Consider the following 19,614-nt stretch of genomic DNA (forward strand, 5'->3'; position numbering starts at 1 on the left):
TTTGGATGTTCACTGAGCTATTGGTTGGGTGTTCCCTCTGATTTCATGTTCTTATATTTGTTTGCAGTAATCACTGCATGAGATATTCTCAGTGTTTTTCCTTTTCTTGGGATATATAAAATTATGTCACTCATCATACTCGCATTTTCTGCTCTCTAATTCTATGGACACAATGTATCTAATAAAATATACTAGTATTAGTCCAAGGAAACTGATATTTTGTGCCTGCAAGTCAGTTCCTCTTTCCATTAATAATGTGCACGCATCTCATATGTTCAGGGACATTTCAGTTTCTGAAGTAGAAGATCTACTAAAAGATCAACCAACTTAACAAATGAATGAACATTTGCTTATATCATAGTTGAACTTGGTGATTTAATGCTAATACAAGGCAAACTAGTTCTTGACCACTTTTTGCTAGATGATAATGATAGAGAAGTCTAAAGCACTGTTTGGCTTGATTGTGAAGGATGTAGAGTTCTCCTATCAACTGATTTACAGTTCACATTTGTAGAGAAATTCTTCAATGTGCAAGTATGTTTGACTTTTCAGTGATGAGTCTGAACCTTGCTAGTCTAGACCTGGTCGGGTCTACTAGTGTGACCCGTCTGAACTGTCACCTGGGATCTTTGTCGGGCCGGGCCACCCCGAGACCCATGTTTCTGGAGAATCTGTTTGACCCAGTGAGTCATACGGTTGAATTGCTCAACCCAGCAAGGTTGAACCAGTTTCTACCTACCCAATTGGATTAAAATATTTATTAAAAAAATCTTTGAGTGCGCAATCTCTAGAGAATGGGAGGGGAATTCATTGCTAGATCTATAGAGGCAGCCCAGATGTTGCCAGATCCATGTTGTTGGTGATGCATGCTTTTGCCAGATTCATGCTGAACAGCTTCCCCATCACTGGTTGAGCGTGAAGGACTCTCAGTCATCAAATCTGCTGTGAACGACCTTGTTCATTACTGAGCCTCTAGCAGATGATCTCGTTGTTGCCCAACCTGATGTGGATGACATCATTTATCTCTGAATCTTTATCAAATTATCTCGCTGTCACCTGATCTGTTGTGGATGTCCTCCATGTTGCTGGATCTATGGTGGAGAGCTCATTGTCGCTGGATCCTTAGTGGGGAAGCTCATCATCATCAACTCATCTCTCGTGGACCTAAGAATGGGAGCTTTTCACCTTTTCTTTCTTTCTTCCCTCCTCTTCCCCCTTCCAGTTTTATTACATACTCTTCCGCTCCACTGCTTTTGCCTCGAAACAGAAAGAAACCTCGTCGCCCCTTTTTTTTTCCCTTGGAAGAGGAAGATGCTAAACTCCCATCAGAAACATGGAGGGTAGACTGGTAGAGAAACTAAAGTGAGTTGACCCAGTCCAACTGCAGCTGACCAATAGTCGGATCCAAGGTTTACCGGACTAGTACCGGTTCGAACCAATACTGAACTGGAGACGCGCGCGCGGACGTGACCGCGTGCCAGCCCGCGTGGGTGCGCTACCCCGCGCAGGGAACTACATGAGCACGATTCTCCCCTCGCACGTCCGCGTGCGATCCCTCCCCCCCGCAAAAAAAAAACAACGACGCGTCTGCGTGCGTCCGCGGATGCGTTAAATGCCACAAAGTGGCATTAAATGCCACTCTGTGGCATTAAATGCCACTCTGTGGCATTAAATGGGGAGCCCACGTGGGCTCTCTTCCCCACGCATGGGCGTGCAGGGAAAATTCTCTGGGGCTGGTGCGAACCGTCCTGGTTCGCACCGGTACCGGCTTGTACCGGTGCGAACCGTCCTGGTTCGCACCGGTACCGGCTTGTACCGGTGCGAACCAGCCCGGTTTGCACCGGGACAAGTACGGAACCAATCGGTTCTGACCCAAACCGTACCGGTGTCTGTCGGCACGGGTTCGGTTCAGCATACCTTGGTCGGATCAGTAACTCATGACCTAGTTGTGACAACGGGTGTCACAGCCAGGTCAGCGGATTGGAGACTTTGGTTTAGACAAATGCACTGTTTTATTACTAATTTCTACCTCTTGAATCATAAATGGATTTAACTTGGATAAGACCCACAAACATAGCTTGGACGATAACTGACAATTCTTATCACATTTAACTCTGGTTTATACATGCTTAATCGGTAGAAGGTTGGAGTCCATATTGGCAATGTCATTCTCATAAATGTAAGCCTTGTTCCAGCTTCATAAATATCTACTGATGATCTACTATTTATAAAGGTAATGCTTCGTATTGGGCACATGAAGCTGGACGCCGAGCCCCAGTAGTAGTTGCACAAAGAGCACTATCAAAGATAGAAAAAGCCATCCTACATGCTTTTTTCTTAAGAGGGGTCCACAGAACTCTCTCTCTCTCTCTCTCTCTCTCTCTCTCTCTCAATTCCATTTTTGCCTCTCTCTCAGAAAGGCATGAGGGTTAAATAATAATTACCACGGTGACACCAGGTGGCTTCATAATAGACTTTAATAGTTCCTAGTCTCCATGAGGTTTTAAACAGTGCTGCTCATTTCAACACTCAGATGTTCAAGACATTTGCATCACTTAATTAAATTTTCCGTCAAGCTGTTTTCTTCTTTCTTGTTCATCATAGTTATAACATGGATTGTTTAATGAATGATGGTATTGGAGTTTTCTTAATATGTAAAACATATATAGGAGCATTTACCAAGCTTCACTACATACTTGAGTCATATTAGTAGTAGAATAATCTCCTTGGTAACCCTATACTGATGTTGGAATGGTAGATACGCATGAATACTCCATCCGGAATTAAAGATTCGATTCCTGCATGGATAAAGTTTTCTGTACAGGCCCCAGGTGAAATACCCTACAATGGAATATATTATGATCCCCCTCAGGAGGTATGGTTTTTATCTTCTACCTTTTATTCTTTTGAATCACATTTACAAATTGTTAATATGATTACTCGCTTAATTTATTATTTGTCAATCTCATGGGGTTGATGTATTCACTTTGAGCTCTAATCACATAGGTTTTTCTCATCCAATCATCAATCTTAATTTTACATTTGAGGCTCTTTACATGTATCTGCAGGAAAAATATGTTTTTCAACATCCTCAACCAAAAGCTCCAAAATCATTGCGCATTTATGAATCACATGTTGGGATGAGTAGTCCAGTATGTCCACTTTCTTCATATCCTTAGTGATGAATTCTCGATCTTCTTCTTTGGGTGTTACTTCGGCATGATAGCAGTGATAAGTAACATTTTCAAGTCTTAATATGGTTTCTTTTACTGATCGAATGAGAACAGATTAACACATGATAGTGTATGGTGTGTTAGGATGCACATTTTTTTTTCTTTTGGATGATGGAAGTTTTGATTGATGTTTGTTTTTTCAACTTCTGTGCCACAGGTTCAGGCGATCCTTAAAGTCCTGTGCATGAAATTTCTAGTTGGGTTGCATTTTCTTGGCTATTTGTAGTTCCAACGTCCAAGCTAATTATTTTTCTAATTCACTAGGGATACAAGTGTTAAAATCAAAAATTATTTATAGCACTGCTAGAAGTTTGTCACGTAGGTAAGTTAGTTGAGAAGCGAATATGAAATGCCTTTCTTACATATCTATATTAAATGACCATGCACAAGAAATGAAGATCATAACTAAAATCACAAGAAGGTAGCCTTGTCTCATTTATATGGTGTTGACTTTTTGAATTATTTTATGCCATTTCAGTGATGTGAAGGGTCAATCCTTCTTGCCGACATGTTGAATTTTTCATCTGTTTTCTCTAGTCTTTTCCTTTATCTGCAGCCCTTAAGAACAACATAGATATTTTTTCCCTGTGGATTCTGTGATATTTGTTGCATATCCCATATGCTCATTCTTTTGGCATCACTAATACAATATGTTGGGGCAACTCCTAAGCTTCTTTTATTGTGCTTATATCTCCCCAGTTTTGGCATTTCTCCTCTATAACATGCATATGTCCAAGCCTATGCCCATGCAATACATGCATATAAACATATCGTACACATGTTTATGTATATATACATAAACACAAGCACATGCACATGGGGATGCATGCATATATATTCTAACCAAATAGGTGTTTATCTATATCCTATTCTGTATTGTGAAGATAAGGAACCCTCTTAGCTGTCTAATGATGTCCATTTTGATGGGAGCATCCACAAAAACTATCAAATTTATTCAATTTAAAACATTGATTATTGCAGTTAGTGAATATTGTGATTTCATTTAAGTGTTGACATTGTGCCCCGTGCTGGTACCTTGCCTGTTGGTGCACCGCCAAAACGAAACATGGCATACTGTTGGAGTCAGCACAACAGCTGTACGATGTGTCAGCATGGGGGCATAAGAACCCTTGTACTGTACCATTACCTAATTGGGACAGTATGATTCACCCTGTACTGCCTGGTATTGGTTGGTACTCAAAACCTTGACTTTGTTGTATACCTTCACCTTCTAAGGGTTGCAGAATCCCATATAAGATTCAATGTTGCTAATGTTTCTATCTCAGTTTATTCCAAAGATATTTATTGAATGGTCAAGGTGGTGTGTTCTTTGAATGTTAAAATTCCTCATCTAAATAAGCGGAAAGGAACACTCACTTCAAATGTTTGAACTTTAAAGGCATTCACTTTCCTGAAGTCATATTGGTCATGTGTCTATACTTTATAGTTTATACTATGCCCATCATGATGGGGTGTTTTGTTTAACAGCTATTGTGGTTTCCTCATGTTTTAATCTGTGGTGATATTCAAATGCAGTACCTTCTCCTCCACTAATTCATGGGTTCTCATAAGCAGGAGCCCAAGATCAACACATATGTTAGCTTTAGGGATGATGTCCTGCCTCGAATCAAAAGGCTTGGATACAATGCTGTTCAGATAATGGCCATTCAGGAGCATTCATATTATGCGAGCTTTGGGTATACTCTTGATTCTTTTGGTTGTACTGTTTCGTGGATGAACCAAATATGCACAAATGATGGTGATGAAAATAGTAACAGGCATTTTCCTTTGTTTAAGACTTCACAGCCTTTTCAAACCAGCTGATCCTGTGACTTATTAATGAAATTTTCAAGAACTTGCTTGCCTTTACCTTTTGGGATGCTAGCTTTACCTTTTGGGACATTGTAAACTCGGGTTTTGAGGAGTGGCACTAATCAGCCATTTAGCTAGTGTTTGCACATATTGGCTGTCCTCACCTGTCTCCTGTTATGTGTGTGATTGAAGGGTATGCTGTTTCATTTTTTATGTCCATGTGCATCAAAGGAGAATCATATTTGAAGCATTTGATGTTTGACACAGCAGACTTTCTTTTTATCCAACTTGTTGAGCTAAGAGAATTATTCTGTTAATCTAATACTTTTGGATGCTCTTTTAGCTTATTATTATTTTTTTTACTGTACCATATGTAGATCAAGAAAGTTTTATTAAGCTGAACCATAGTTACGTTGATGGTTGGTTAGATCTCTCATCTTTTACATCAAGGGGAAAAGCATAGTTATATTTAAAGATTGTAAGTTTATAGCCCTCCCAGAAAAACCAACTTGCCCATGCACGTGCAGAAACATACTCATGCATGAAGGAAAAGGAAGAAACTAAAAAATCCCGATCACATTATTACTTTTCATTCAAATCTTTGCTCCTCCGAAACTTCACTCTAGCCTTCATGTAAATCACACATACAGACATCTATAATACAGACATGCTTACATTACATGCGCATGTGCAAACACACGTATATGTTTGTTCTTGTCACAAGGTTCAAATGCCTTCGATATTACATATAAATTCCAGGTGCTTATCAATGTTATCCATTTATCTGATACTAATTGTAGGGCTGTTGGCTTGTAGATTTGGTTTCTGCCATTTGAAGACTGTAACATCTTGATGTGGCAACGTGAAGCTTTTCTAGCAATTCTGTTTTTTTTCTCCTTTAGTACATTCAAACTTACATCTGTACTACATGCTGTAGGTATCATGTTACTAATTTTTTTGCACCTAGTAGCCGTTTTGGAACGCCAGACGAACTCAAGTCTTTGATTGATAGAGCTCATGAGCTTGGTCTGCTTGTTCTCATGGATATTGTTCACAGGTGACATTTGAAATTTCTTAGATGTGATATGTACTATATCTGTGTGGCAATTGAGATTGCTATCAACATTTTCTTGGTAAAAGATATTATGTGATCAATCTATGTCTTGGGTTATTTTATTAACGACTCGTGTTATCATTTCCGCTTATGCATTTGCCTCATTTTTTATATACACATGCATACATATTTTCTTTTATTTTTATTTCTTACCTCTCTTTAAGTTCTTGTGTTGGGATTTCTAGAAACCAGTGATACATTTTTTACCTTTTTTTTAAAATAATCATAGTAGATTGGTTATATCTCAAAATGATGGCATAGAGCCGAATACATGGGGCTTACAGGAGTATGACAACTATTTGCATGCTAAATTTCTTTTAGTAAAATTTTTACCATACCAAGATAAATCGAAGGAAGTGATAAACTTGGAGCAATATGAATTGGGGCTTGCCCTAGTGGTCACACTCCTCTACTTAGCAACAAGAGATTCTTGGTTTGTTTCTTGGATGGTGCATCCTCAAAAATTTGGATCTTGGTAATTATAGTATGGGTGGATCTCCATCCCTCTCTCTCTCTTTCAAAAAACGATAAACTTCAGAAAGTAGTGGCGTGGTTAGGCAACAAAGAGGTACTAATGTTAAAAGACAATGAAATAACTGGTGGTTGCACAAAAAAACTTCAAGTGCTACCAATTTAAAGGATTGAAGATATGCATAGTAAAGCATATATAAATGCCATAGAGGTGAGAAAATACTTGATTTGTTTGATGCTACTGCAGTGCATGTCTATTCAAATGGATTATTTTAAAATCGTTTAAAGTTTCTCTTTTTTTTGAAGAGCCATAATATTTGTATGCAGTTGCATTTTTACATCAAGTGCTTGGGCCAGTTCCTTAGTACTTTAGGAATGTGCATAAATATGAAAAGGATCTTGTAGCGCAAAGGTTTGATGACAAACTCATTAGGTAGAAGATGAACTCTATTTATGGATGTGTTGAAAGGTATATAGCACGAATCAAGGTTCGCAATCTCGGTATCGGACCCTATACCGATGCCATCTTAGTACATTGATAGTACACTCGGTATAAGGGTCGTTTCGGTTTACCAATACTTGGTACGTACCTAGTATATGTTTTACCAATTCGATACCAGTATGGTACGGTCAGCCTGGTATACACCAGTACAAACCGATATGGCGTATAGTGTTTGTTTTTGTTGATATCTTCCTGCTTCATTTATTTTGTACATCACCTTTTTTTCTCAAAGAACCCACTCTTTTGTTTGTATATACATGTCTTATTTGATTTTGTAACTTGTCATGTGCGATATCCAGCCATGCATCAAATAACGTCCTGGATGGGTTAAATCAGTTTGATGGAACTGACACGCATTACTTCCATTTTGGTTCACGGGGATATCATTGGATGTGGGATTCTCGCCTTTTCAACTATGGAAGTTGGGAAGTAAGGAGTGAACTTAACATTTCTAGTCATATATCACATCTGGTTATATTTTTTGTTTTGGTGTTTCAATCATAGATAATTATCAATTTCTTTTGCCCCATTAGGTGTTAAGGTTTCTACTTTCAAATGCAAGATGGTGGCTAGAGGAGTACAAGTTTGATGGGTTCAGATTTGATGGTGTAACATCAATGATGTATACTCACAATGGTTTACAAGTAAGCAAATCTCAGTTGCATTATTGACTAAAATTCTTCTCTATCCTCTCTCTCTACACACACACACACACACACACACACACACACACAAGAATGTGGCATTTGCAATGCATGTGTTATTTTATTTTGATTAAAAATAAAATTTATATAAATAAATAATAAATAAATACTAAAAAAAGACTCAATTTTTTTCCATTTTATTTTTTTATTTAAAATATGTAAATAAATAATAAATAAATGTTAGAAGGACTTGGATCTTTGCTCTTGTGGTTAAAACGTGAAAATAGGGGAGGGTGAAGCAACGGGTCAGATGAGAAAAAGCTTGATGGAAAAACATAGATGGTACACGTCAAACACCCACAGACACATCGTAGGAGTTCGTAGTATATAGTAATGTGAGCAATATATATATATATATATATATATATATATATATATATGTATATGTATAGTGTATGTGTGTGTGTGTGTTTTCCACACTTGTCTTTTTAACATAAAATAGTTCTTTTATTTAATCTCTTAGGCTAAAAGCATGTTCTCCATAATGAATTAAAACTAAAGTGATGCTGATTTGGTTATTCTCACTGTCTGAATGAGCATTAGTGATAGATGTCAGTATTTCTTGTTTTTCCCCATTTTATTTATTTCTCTTCTTCTAGGTAGCATTTACTGGGAATTACAATGAGTATTTTGGATATGCTACTGATGTGGATGCAATGATCTATCTGATGCTGGTAAATGATATGATTCATGGGCTTTATCCCGAGGCTGTTACCATTGGTGAAGATGTAAGTGGAGATTTTTTTTTTTTAATTTTTGAATCAATACCCTTCTTGTGCATTACATATTTCATTGGCTTTAATATGATTTCTGTCCTTGAGCTAGTCTCTTGAGTCTTGAATTTTGTGTTATTGCAAACAATGTCGTAGTGTATAATTATGCTAATATAATAAGAACATTAACTTTAATATTTCTAGAGGGATAAGGTATCATATGCATAAGCTTTGTAACCCATCCATGGTAATATTGTTAGTATGTTCCTTCTTGTATACTCAGTGGTGGTACAAGTGTTACTCTTATTTATTTAAACTGGGGCTGGTGTGGGAACACTTTTATAAAATGGTATTACATTGAGTTAAACTCAAGGTACACTGTCTCAATATCGGGCCCCATACCGGTGCTACTCTATTATTGTGCGGGTACACCCGGTATAGTGGCTGGTTCGGCATACCGAGTGTCAGTACATGCCTTGTACCACGTATTGGTATGGTATGGTACACCTCGCACCGTCCGGTTCGGGATCGTATGGCGTGCTTTGGTTAAACTCATAGGAATCCACTTGCTTATTGCATTTTTTTTTTACTTAGTTGCAAGTTAATTTTGTATTTAAGGATGAAAGGAAAGATCCATTTTAGGTTGTTTTTGATAAAAATGATAGTTATAGGCTTGTAGCAGTAAAAGATACTTGAATTATACATGGTGGAAGTTTAGAAAGTGGCAGGTCGAAGATTAGAGCTTGAGTGGCATCCTAGGTAGCAATTTCTAGGTAACCATTGGTTTTACATAGGCTTCTTTGGTTTTACATGTTTTACCCTTGATAGCATCTTGTCCTTTCAATATACTCAGAGGGTCCGAGATGTGCTTGACCTGAGCAAAGTATTCGTGGCTAAAGGATGGGGCTATGCTGAATGACATAGCCCTTGCATTTTCTAGCTATTATATACTCTTGGATCTCAAGTGTACAATGCCAGTCGGGTGGCAACTCTAAATGCTACTAAGAATTGGAATGGATTTTTGTTCATGTACAGAAGTACAATTAACTAATGTTCGTTAATAGATTGGATGTTTTTGTTTTAATGACCAAATATCTAAAATCTTATTTCTTGAAGGAATTACTCACAAAACTTAAAAGGTGCTAAGTAAAACTTGTAGGAATATTGCTTATTCTATTTATAGGTGGATTATGCCTTTTGTTACATGTGCCTACAATAAAGGAAAGGTGGGGTGCAGTAGTTTTTAAAAGTTTTTCTTTGTTTATTCTGGACACTCAAGGGGAAAGACAGCCTTGAATCAATTTTAGTTTGAAAATAATAGTCATTTTAGGATGTGATATGTCATATTTTAACAATAATATTAACTCCATAGGATGGTGATAGAAATGGTGCACAGGAAAAAAATTAGTGACTGGTCTTTTTGGCTTCTCTGTGCACTTTGTTCTGAAAAATCATAGGTAAGCTTGGATTTAGGCTGGGAACTGAGATGATGTTATTATACATTATTTTTATGGTTTCAGGCTTCAGGGCGGGCTTGGTTTGGGCCAAGACCATCTCATTCGCAGCCCAAGGCATAACATATTCAGGCAGCAAGTGAAGTATAAAACCAAAGGGCTCATACCTGATCCGATTTTATAATGGCCTATGCTCATTGTCAGTGCTTATCAAATGATGCTACACATTAGCAAAACTAAACCATGCATCTTAGAATAATGAGTCACAGGACCATGTATAATATAATCTATAACTCTTGTTAAAAAAAAAGAAAAATGTGTGCTTATTTTTGCATATAAACTGTTGTTGTTCAATTTCACATAGAGTTAATATTGAGGATATTATTACTTTTGAGTTATTTGAAATTTTCCTACAATGCTTCGAGACAAGGCAAAATATCATCATGCTATGAATAATATCTCCAGTGCAAGCTAGCTAGTTGCTTTAAGTTGCTACCCAATTTTATACATTTTATAAAGACAAGTCTTTGTAGTTGGTATGCACGGTCTAAGTGCTAAAGTGGATTACATAAGCTGTATAAAGGCAATTATTTCACACTAATCAACGTGTAATATAATATCCACGTAACTCGTTAAGTGTGCTGTTCGTATAATGTATTTCCGAAAGGTGATCTTAGTGATTCAAGTATTGTTGATCATAGTTTAATTTTTAATGGTCCATACTTAATCCTTCCAACTATTTTAACGTTTTCTTCAAGTATTGCATAAATTTATATGAACATTTCATATCTTGTTATTTATACAGGTCAGCGGAATGCCAACATTCTGCATCCCTGTTCAAGATGGTGGTGTAGGATTTGATTACCGCCTTCATATGGCTATTGCTGATAAATGGATTGAACTACTCAAGTAAGTTCTATCTGGAATTTTTATTGGTTTTCAGATGATTGAAGCGATTTTCTTTTTTAACAAGATGACTGGCAGTCCACACAACTGAAGCCATTTACTACATGCACTTGATAACAGAAAATTCCATGGGTGTACGCATGTTAGCCACTGAGAAAATGCGAAGAGTATAACAAGTTGTGGAAGCGTCATTTTGGAATTGCCTGCTCCTTACTTGCGTGACATTTGTTGTGATTTATGATATAGATGACTTGATAGTGGCTATTATCTTGTACAGTTGTAGATTTTTGCGTCAATGATACATATCGACTCACCTGTCCCTCTTTGCTCTACATTGATGACTGATGAGAAGGTTGGCCCATAATTAAGAAAAGAATAATGACAAAATATCATTTAGAATGCAACCTACTGGAAAGAAGGTATAAGGGATGTTGTATTACCCAATTAGTGTTTGATGTTTTACTTATTAATTATTATTGTAAAAGTTTCTTAAGCCTTGAGTTGCCATTCAATTTGCTATGATTTGTCTGAAACTGTTTCTTCATTTGCATCCATATTTTTGCATATCACAATTTTGGATTATTTTATGTTTACAGATCTTCATGCATACTAAAAGATGTAACAGAAATGGCTAACAAAAAATAAAATTTAGCCACCAATGATGTATCATCTGCATGCATTTAGTATTTTTGGTTACTTCTTTTTCTATCTTTGTTAGAAAGCACTACCTTCTCTTGTACAGATTTTTGTTTTATTTCCATAAGCCTTCATGATTAGTGGTTTTCTATTATTGTTCAAAGTACCTTACCATGTGTGAGCAATATTCAAACAACTTCCATTATGTGAGAATTAACTCATAATGAGTTTACCATATATAAGGTGACTAGCTATGCACAAAATAAACTTGTAAGGCTAAGACTTAAGAGTACCATGAGTTATACTGTCATATTGATGGCTAAAAAAACTACATTTCCTTTTCCTTGATGTTTGACACAGGTTAAAGGATGAGCATTGGAAAATGGGAGACATTGTTCACACTCTGACAAATAGGAGATGGTTAGAGAAATGTGTTGCTTATGCTGAAAGCCACGATCAAGCTCTTGTTGGTGACAAGACTATTGCATTCTGGCTAATGGACAAGGTTTTTATAATATAAACTTTAGCAGTATCTTGGCATCAGTCAAATTGTGGAACTTATCAACCCTTAAGAATGACATTCATTTTGCTCTTTGATTTCTTGCTTCTATATATGATATTTGCTAAGGATGCTATGCAACTGGAGTTGCCTGCAGCTTCTGGGAATAAGCGACTCCAGTTAGATTGGAGAGCACTCTTCTGAACGCCCTGTCCCAGTTACTACAAGTTGATCTTTGATCTTCTTGTCTGTAGGTTGAGTTCAAGTGTTTAGGATGTTTCTTGAATTTTTAGTTACACAGGAATCTGCTCTTTCAACATAACAAAGACCAAAAACAGTGCAGTTGCAATAGCTGGACATTAGAAGCAATACAGTTGCATGCAACCAACAAGAACCTGTCCAAATTGCTGCTCTATTGCATCTTGATTAAAAAGAGTGTTGGTGACAAATGGCATGCTTGTTTGCTGGACTGAATTACTACAGCTTAACCAAAAGATGACTAGTTAAAGATTGACATTTGCAAATTGTCAATAGCCCAGGAGTTGCAACCTTCCTCCAGATTGAGATTCTGTGTTTAAATCTTAGGAGGTGATTCCCCAAGCATTTGTTTCTATGCAGGTAATTCTCTGGATGGGTCTTCCTTGATTTAGAGAGAGAGTGAATCAGAGAGGATGCACATTTGCCCTTTTTATTTTAGTCTCATCAATTGCTAAGCATCCGAGAGTGTGTCCAACTGAATAGTCTTAAGTTGTTATGGCAAAAGGTAAGTTTTTAGTATGTTGCTTGGATCACCATTGGTTGTTTGTGTCAGATGCTTGTGCATGGTCTCTTAATTTTTAAACTCCAAATGGTAGGATTGTGACTAGAACAACATGCATATTTTTCCTTTTGGATCATCTGAAAATTAATCCAACTAAATGAAGCGTTGGCTGCTTTTGAATTAATAATAATTGTGACATAACATATGATCAATGGGAAACATCTATAATGAATTAAGCCAAAATGTCATAGCTAACCCATGGAAGCATGATTCATACTTCATAGAGTTAATTGATTCACTAAACTTACAATAAAAGGGGGTCCCAACTTTGTTTATCAGTCAACTTATTACTAGTGTTATTTAATTAAAATAATCTGGTATATGTTTTTAAATTAAATAATGCTGGAGGTTGAAATAGAATAGAAAAAATATTGAATTCTTGAGATATGCTTTTGGAGATTCTTGGATATACTCTTGTGAAATCAAAACTCATTGAAAAATTTCTGAAGTGTTTCTGATACCTCAACCAAGCAGAAGAAACCAAATAACATGAAAATATGGATTACCATCTATGTTACTTCATTCCCTGATGTGGCACTGAGGCACTTATTGATTACTGTCAAATTAGAAATTTATCCTGGAGAATTTTAATATGGAATGTACAGTATTTAAGTAATGTTTAAGGGAAAATGGTGCATCAGTTCTTTTCATATTGTGTTAATGGATACGTGTTGGATGTTATCTTTTTTGATTGATGCAGGAGGTATGTTTCATATACTGATTGTCCAGCTCTTATTTGTGCAGGATATGTATGATTTTATGGCTCTGGATAGACCATCAACGCCCCGGATAGATCGTGGAATAGCTCTACACAAGATGATTAGACTGATCACAATGGGATTAGGTGGAGAAGGATATCTTAATTTTATGGGGAATGAATTTGGGCATCCAGGTAAGGATATGTCATTTTATTTACATTATTAGAATTCTATATTTGAAGGCTTCTCAAGTGTTTTTCTCTTCATTCTTTCCCATGTTACAGAATGGATAGATTTTCCTAGAGGTGACCAACGTCTTCCTGATGGAAGGGTGATATCAGGGAATAATAATAGTTTTGATAAATGCCGCCGTATGTTTGATCTAGTAAGTTTAAAGGGTGATCTTGTTTATTATTGTATCATTTGGTTTTTGGTAGATTATTTAGTTGCAAACTATCAGATAATAGTGGAGGGCGCATCAAGAGCAGGGAAGTGACAAAGCATTATGATTTATGAGAAAGTGAAAGTGTTTATTTCTCTTTGTGAAATCATTAAGAAGCATTTTATTGACAAAACAATATGTATAAATGCCACTCTTTGAAAGGAAATGGGCTGAAAAAAATTGATACATGTGTAAGCAAGTTTAGCTATGATTCACATTGTATTTTGAAACTATCCGCAAAAAAATATTTTATTACATTAAGGTATCGCAGATAGGACTGACGAGCTCCATTTAATGTATATACCACATTCCCTTTGATGTAAATTTCACACCTTTTATATGCACGCACGTCATGAACCCATGGACCAGTCCAAAGATGTCCTTTAAAGGTTGTCACTTTTTGATACGTTCATATGTTATAAGCAGGTTTGTATATACATCTGTGCATTTTAATTTCTTTGCTTACTTTCTGAAGTGTAAATTGTGAGGAACCAATTATAACATCAGAACATGATAACAAACAGATAAAAAGTTAATAGGCTTAATGTTTGTCTGGACTCTCTAAGTTGAATAAAGATGTTTATTCGGAATCATTTGATTTGCATTAAGGATCATTGTGCCGATACCAAGGCCCGTATCGGTTGCCCGACGGCATGGTTCGGTATGGTACCATGCCAGGCCCATAGCAATACAGTAGGGCTGGGGGAGGGCAGGGGAGTAGGAGAATGGGAGAGAGAAAAAGAAAGAGAGGAGAGCGGGAGAGGGAGGATGAGAGGGAGAAGGCCGGCGGAGGTCTGTGGAGGGCCGCGGAAGGCCGCGGAGGGGTACAGAGGGGCGGAGGAAGGGTTTCGCCCTCCGGTTCTCCTATGTCATTTGAAATAGGGGTCTTAGAGGGGGCCTCTTTTTTATTTTGAAAAAAATTAAGTGATGTTGGCAACCTTCTTGTGGACTTCATTTAATTTTTTTTCAAAATAAAAAAGGGGCTGAAAATTATTGCCGACTTCATTTAATTTTTTTCAAAATAAAAAAAGGACTGAAAATTAAGTGAAATCGGCAACCCCCATGTTGACTTCACTTAATGTTTTCAAAATAAAAAAGAGGGCCTTCTCCGAGACCTCTGATTCGAATAAAATGAGGGAACCGGAGGGCAGAGCCCTTCCTCCGCCCCTCGATGCCCCTCCACCGGCCTTCTCCTTCTCTCTCCCTTTTCCTCCCTCCCCCTCTCTCTCTCTGTTCTTCTCTTTCCTTCTTCCTCCTCCTCTCCCTTGTCGATTTCTTGTTGTGAAGGCCGGAACCATCTTGGTACAGCTCGGTATGCCTTGAACTGTGCAGTTCGGGACAATACACCACTGACCTTGATTTGCATTATGTTATGAATCAGGTTCGAACAAATTTAGTGTCCATCTCTTTATAATATTCATTGCAAACATTGTTAATGAATTGGCTTTGAAGCCCTCATTCTAGTTATTCATGAGAATTTATGTATGCATTTTCTTGTAACTGGCTGATTATGTTCACCTATCTTCAGTGAGATATGGACCAATAATATAAATCCAGAGCAATATTACGATATCTATGTAATGTAGTTCTTAACCATTGCTTTTTAATGTTAGGGGGATGCAGGTTATCTCAGATATCGTGGAATGCAAGAATTTGATCAAGCAATGCAGCATCTTGAAGAGAAATATGGCGTGAGTATTGCTTAGCAATCATTGCCTAACACCTTTAGATTTGGGATAATTTAACTAAAATATTAGATCTAAAAGATTAATTTTTTTCTAATAGATTGTGTCTCACTTTCATCTCCTAGTTTATAAGTATTCTTCTTCCTCCTTCGAGCCAGGATATATTAAAATATCTTATTTAGTAGTTTTTGATCTTTGTTTCCTACCAAATCAGATTTTCTCTCAAAGTCCATCAATGTTATTGTCATCTCTTCTATGAAAGTCCAGCATATTTTAAACCTTTTTCAGAGAGGGATTAAATTAAAGTTAATATGGAAATATTTTGGAAAAACTAAGCTGCTTTTATGTAGTCTGAGGGAAAGAACTATTCAGTGATTCTTTGTGATCGTTGACTTACTGTTAAATATTACAAAATGGGTTTCTGTTTTCTCATTTTCCCTTAGGTAATGTTGGTTTTGATCAGATTTGTGGTTTGAAGTTTTTCTTTGGACTCTGAAACCAAATATGGAACACTTCCCCTCGACAAAAATCCCATTCCAAACAAGAATTGACTTAGGAGTTTTCTTTGGTGTGGCTTTATTCAATATTATTTTTAAGTAGTTCTTATTGTTTCATTGCAAAACGAAATTAAATCAAAGTTAATATTGGAAATATTTGACATGTTTAATAGAATAATCTGAGTAGGGTTATAAAGTTAAAAAATTGGAAAACTAAGCTGCTGTTATGTAGTTTAAGGAAAAGAACTATTCGATGATTGTTTGTGATTGTTGAGTTACTGTTAAATATTGCAAAATGGGTTTCTGTTTTCTCATTTTCCATTAGGTAATGTTGGTTTTGATCAGATTTATGGTTTGAAGTTCTGCTTCGTACTCTGAAATCAAATCTGGAACATTTCCATTTGACAAAAATCGCATTCAAAACTAGAATTGACTTTTTGAAGTTTCATTTACTATGACTTTATTCAATATTATTTTTTAAAAAAAGTAATTTCTTATTGTTTAATTGCAAAACCAGCAAATATCAAAATGTCTAAAACAATATATTATACTTTATAATAATTTCTAATGTACTTTGCTGTCTTAGTTCTTCTTTCTTTCTGATTTTCAGATTGTAGGTGCTTTTTAATTTTTATGATTTTCTACGGAAACTGCTGAAATTGGACTTGGATCCACCAGAATTGCCAAATAGCTGAAACCAAAATTGAGTTTTTGATCTTTGACCATATGCTGGTTGATTTCACTGGATGCCTTTTAAAATTAGTTAGGGGCAGCATTGAATGTTCTTATACCAAATTAGTGAATTTTGAAGATAACAGGGTTGTGATCATAAAGGTACAATAATTTGAGGAGACTTCGAAAACAAGGATGATGAGTATTTTAAATTGGACAACCAAAGTTATAGTTACCAGCCCCTAATAACCACTTCATGGTTCTAAATGCAAGCTGCACTTTCAGTGAAGTAAAATTTCTTGGATGTGCATTTTGTTTCAGAGAAAAATTTAAGCATGACTGATCAATGGACGTGCAGAGCAACTGAACTTCCATTTTTGTAGACATCTCCTTGGAAAAACAAAGACGCTTCATGTTTAACGAAAACAGATGTGCAAATCACCCTTTGATTACGATCTATTTATTAGAAAGCAATGTTGTGCCCTATGTTTCATCAATTAAATATTCAAACTATGCTGCCTTTGATCTTTCTCATTTCTAGGATTATATTTCTCCAGTGCAATTCCTTTGACATTTTGTGGTTGATGGTCATCATCAAAAAATTTGTGCTCAACCATTTATATTGCAGAAATATAGAATTCATCTTCATTCACTACCTAGCTCTGTTATGGTAATAGATGCAAGAAAATTTTGTTGACATAATGCTTTTGGTAAATATGGGTGTTAACCATTGGCTATTGTTCTTTCAGTTCATGACATCAAAGCATCAATATATATCACGACAAGATGAAGGGGATAGGGTGATTGTCTTTGAGAGAGGAGATTTGGTATTTGTTTTCAATTTTCATTGGACTAATAGCTACTTTGACTACCGAGTTGGATGCCTAAAGCCTGGAAAATACAAGGTCTGTGCCTCTTCCCCACGAGGTGGCTATATTTGATCTGAAATATTATCGTCCTCTGCACTACCCCGTTTCTGATGGCTATACACCTTCAACTCTGAAATCAGCCCATTCACTTCAAATTCACTTTGCATATAGAGCAAGCTTTTTTCCAGCTATTCTTTATTGGCTTCATGAATTCTTCGCCAATCATTCAATTTAAAGCTACACTGGTTTATAGGTGGCGCTAAATGAAAATGCTAATAATGGTAATATGGTCATGATGAACTTCATATGATATATGGAGAGTGACCTTAGTAAATATTAGTTAACTTTTATTAACTAGTCACAGTCTCTGTCTTCATGAAACCTCAGCACTGTCATTAAGCAGCACATGACAAAGTGAAGTAAATATTGAGAGTATAAAGAATATTTGTTAATTTGTCCTTGAAGCTTCTGTCCTTGGTCAAACCTGGGGATGGTGTTGGAGTTGAATACACTGTTCTCATCAGGGAGTAATGCTAAATATATTCATGTAACAAGGACCACTTAGCAAGCTCCACCACCAACACCACCCAACAGAATATGTGTGTCTATATATATATATATATATATATATATATATATATATATATATATATATATATATATATATATATATATATATATATCTGTATGTGTGTATGCATGTATATATAATATTGCTAGAGAGAAAAAGAGAATGCAGCAAGATATAATGTTAAATTCTCCTGTTGGTTTCAGGTGGTTTTAGATTCTGATGATAAACTTTTTGGTGGATTCAATCGAATTGATCGCACTGCAGAATACTTCAGCAATGTAAGAATTTGCTATAGGTTTTAAAAATTAGCAGTTGTACTTGAGATTATGATTGACCATTTTCTATGGTGCTCTTGCAGGAAGGTTTTTATGATAAAAGGGCCCGTTCATTCTTGGTGTATGCCCCAAGTAGAACAGCTGTCGTGTATGCTCTTTCTGAAGACTGATTTCAGATTGCAGTCACCGAGTGGTGTAAGAAAAGCTGCATGAGAATCATATGGTTTATGCCATCTCAAAGCATCATGAATGCGGTAGAGTATGCATTGCAGCTGATGCTGCTCATCTATTTCTTCGTCCATTATAGAGCTTCATGGAGTAAAAATATTAGTGGCCAAGATTCCACGAGCAAGTATGCTTTTTATTCTCCTCTGAAAGTAGTTTCATCAGCAACCTTCAGCTCATTCAAGAGATGGCTTCTAGCAACTTCGGCTCCCTACTGCAAATGCCTTGGCATTGTGTACATTGTGTCGTATCGAAATTTTTTATATAACTCCAACTTTTTTTATATTATTTATGAATAAACTAGATCCATTCAAACCAGGAGAGTCAGAAAATCATGATGGTCAACAGGTGATTAAATTATGCCTATTTTTTTATACTGCGATTAAGCTGGAAGGTTCGACAAAACCAAACTTAGAAATCAATCGAAATCACGGGAGAGGGGTAATACAGCGTTTCTCTGCCTGCCATGATGTAGGTGTCCATGAGCTGGGTCGGCCCAAGCCAGGGTATCGAGGTCAGGCTCGCTTTCGGCTGCCTGGCCCAAGCTGGCCATAGGCTTTTTCTTGCCTGTGCCGCATGAGTTCAGGACCAATCAATTGTTTATCCGGTCCAGCTTCCCCAACTGTTTTAATGATACGCTCTGTGTCAATGGTTCAGGTCTGCGGGCTTTCAGCGAACGCCCGGCCAATGTCCAACTGAAAAGCCTTTTCTAGTACGGCACGAGCTGTTGCTGCCGCCCCTGCTAGTTCGCATGTGGCAAGTGTTGCCCAACGGAGGACACGTGTACCATACTTAAAAACCCTCAAGTTCAGGACT

The 19,614-nt window shown here is 36.7% G+C and overlaps 1 protein-coding gene across 1 annotated transcript in view; it reads left to right on the forward strand.

The window, feature by feature from the left end:
- LOC103707995 (1,4-alpha-glucan-branching enzyme 2-2, chloroplastic/amyloplastic) overlaps positions 1-19,150 on the forward strand; it is a 32,218-nt gene extending 13,068 nt beyond the window's left edge. Inside the window, exons 8-22 of the mRNA XM_039133335.1 lie at positions 2,759-2,875; positions 3,069-3,152; positions 4,809-4,930; positions 5,983-6,102; positions 7,432-7,561; positions 7,666-7,776; positions 8,436-8,564; positions 10,809-10,912; positions 11,906-12,050; positions 13,609-13,756; positions 13,847-13,947; positions 15,618-15,695; positions 17,608-17,763; positions 18,502-18,576; positions 18,657-19,150. Of these exons, the coding sequence (XP_038989263.1) occupies positions 2,759-2,875; positions 3,069-3,152; positions 4,809-4,930; positions 5,983-6,102; positions 7,432-7,561; positions 7,666-7,776; positions 8,436-8,564; positions 10,809-10,912; positions 11,906-12,050; positions 13,609-13,756; positions 13,847-13,947; positions 15,618-15,695; positions 17,608-17,763; positions 18,502-18,576; positions 18,657-18,743 (1,707 nt within the window). The 3' untranslated portion in view covers positions 18,744-19,150. The remainder of the gene's footprint in view (positions 1-2,758; positions 2,876-3,068; positions 3,153-4,808; positions 4,931-5,982; positions 6,103-7,431; positions 7,562-7,665; positions 7,777-8,435; positions 8,565-10,808; positions 10,913-11,905; positions 12,051-13,608; positions 13,757-13,846; positions 13,948-15,617; positions 15,696-17,607; positions 17,764-18,501; positions 18,577-18,656) is intronic.
- Positions 19,151-19,614: the final 464 nt, after the last annotated feature.

Source organism: Phoenix dactylifera, chromosome 14, assembly GCF_009389715.1.
Source record: "Phoenix dactylifera cultivar Barhee BC4 chromosome 14, palm_55x_up_171113_PBpolish2nd_filt_p, whole genome shotgun sequence".
In the NCBI taxonomy this organism is placed as follows: domain Eukaryota; kingdom Viridiplantae; phylum Streptophyta; class Magnoliopsida; order Arecales; family Arecaceae; genus Phoenix; species Phoenix dactylifera.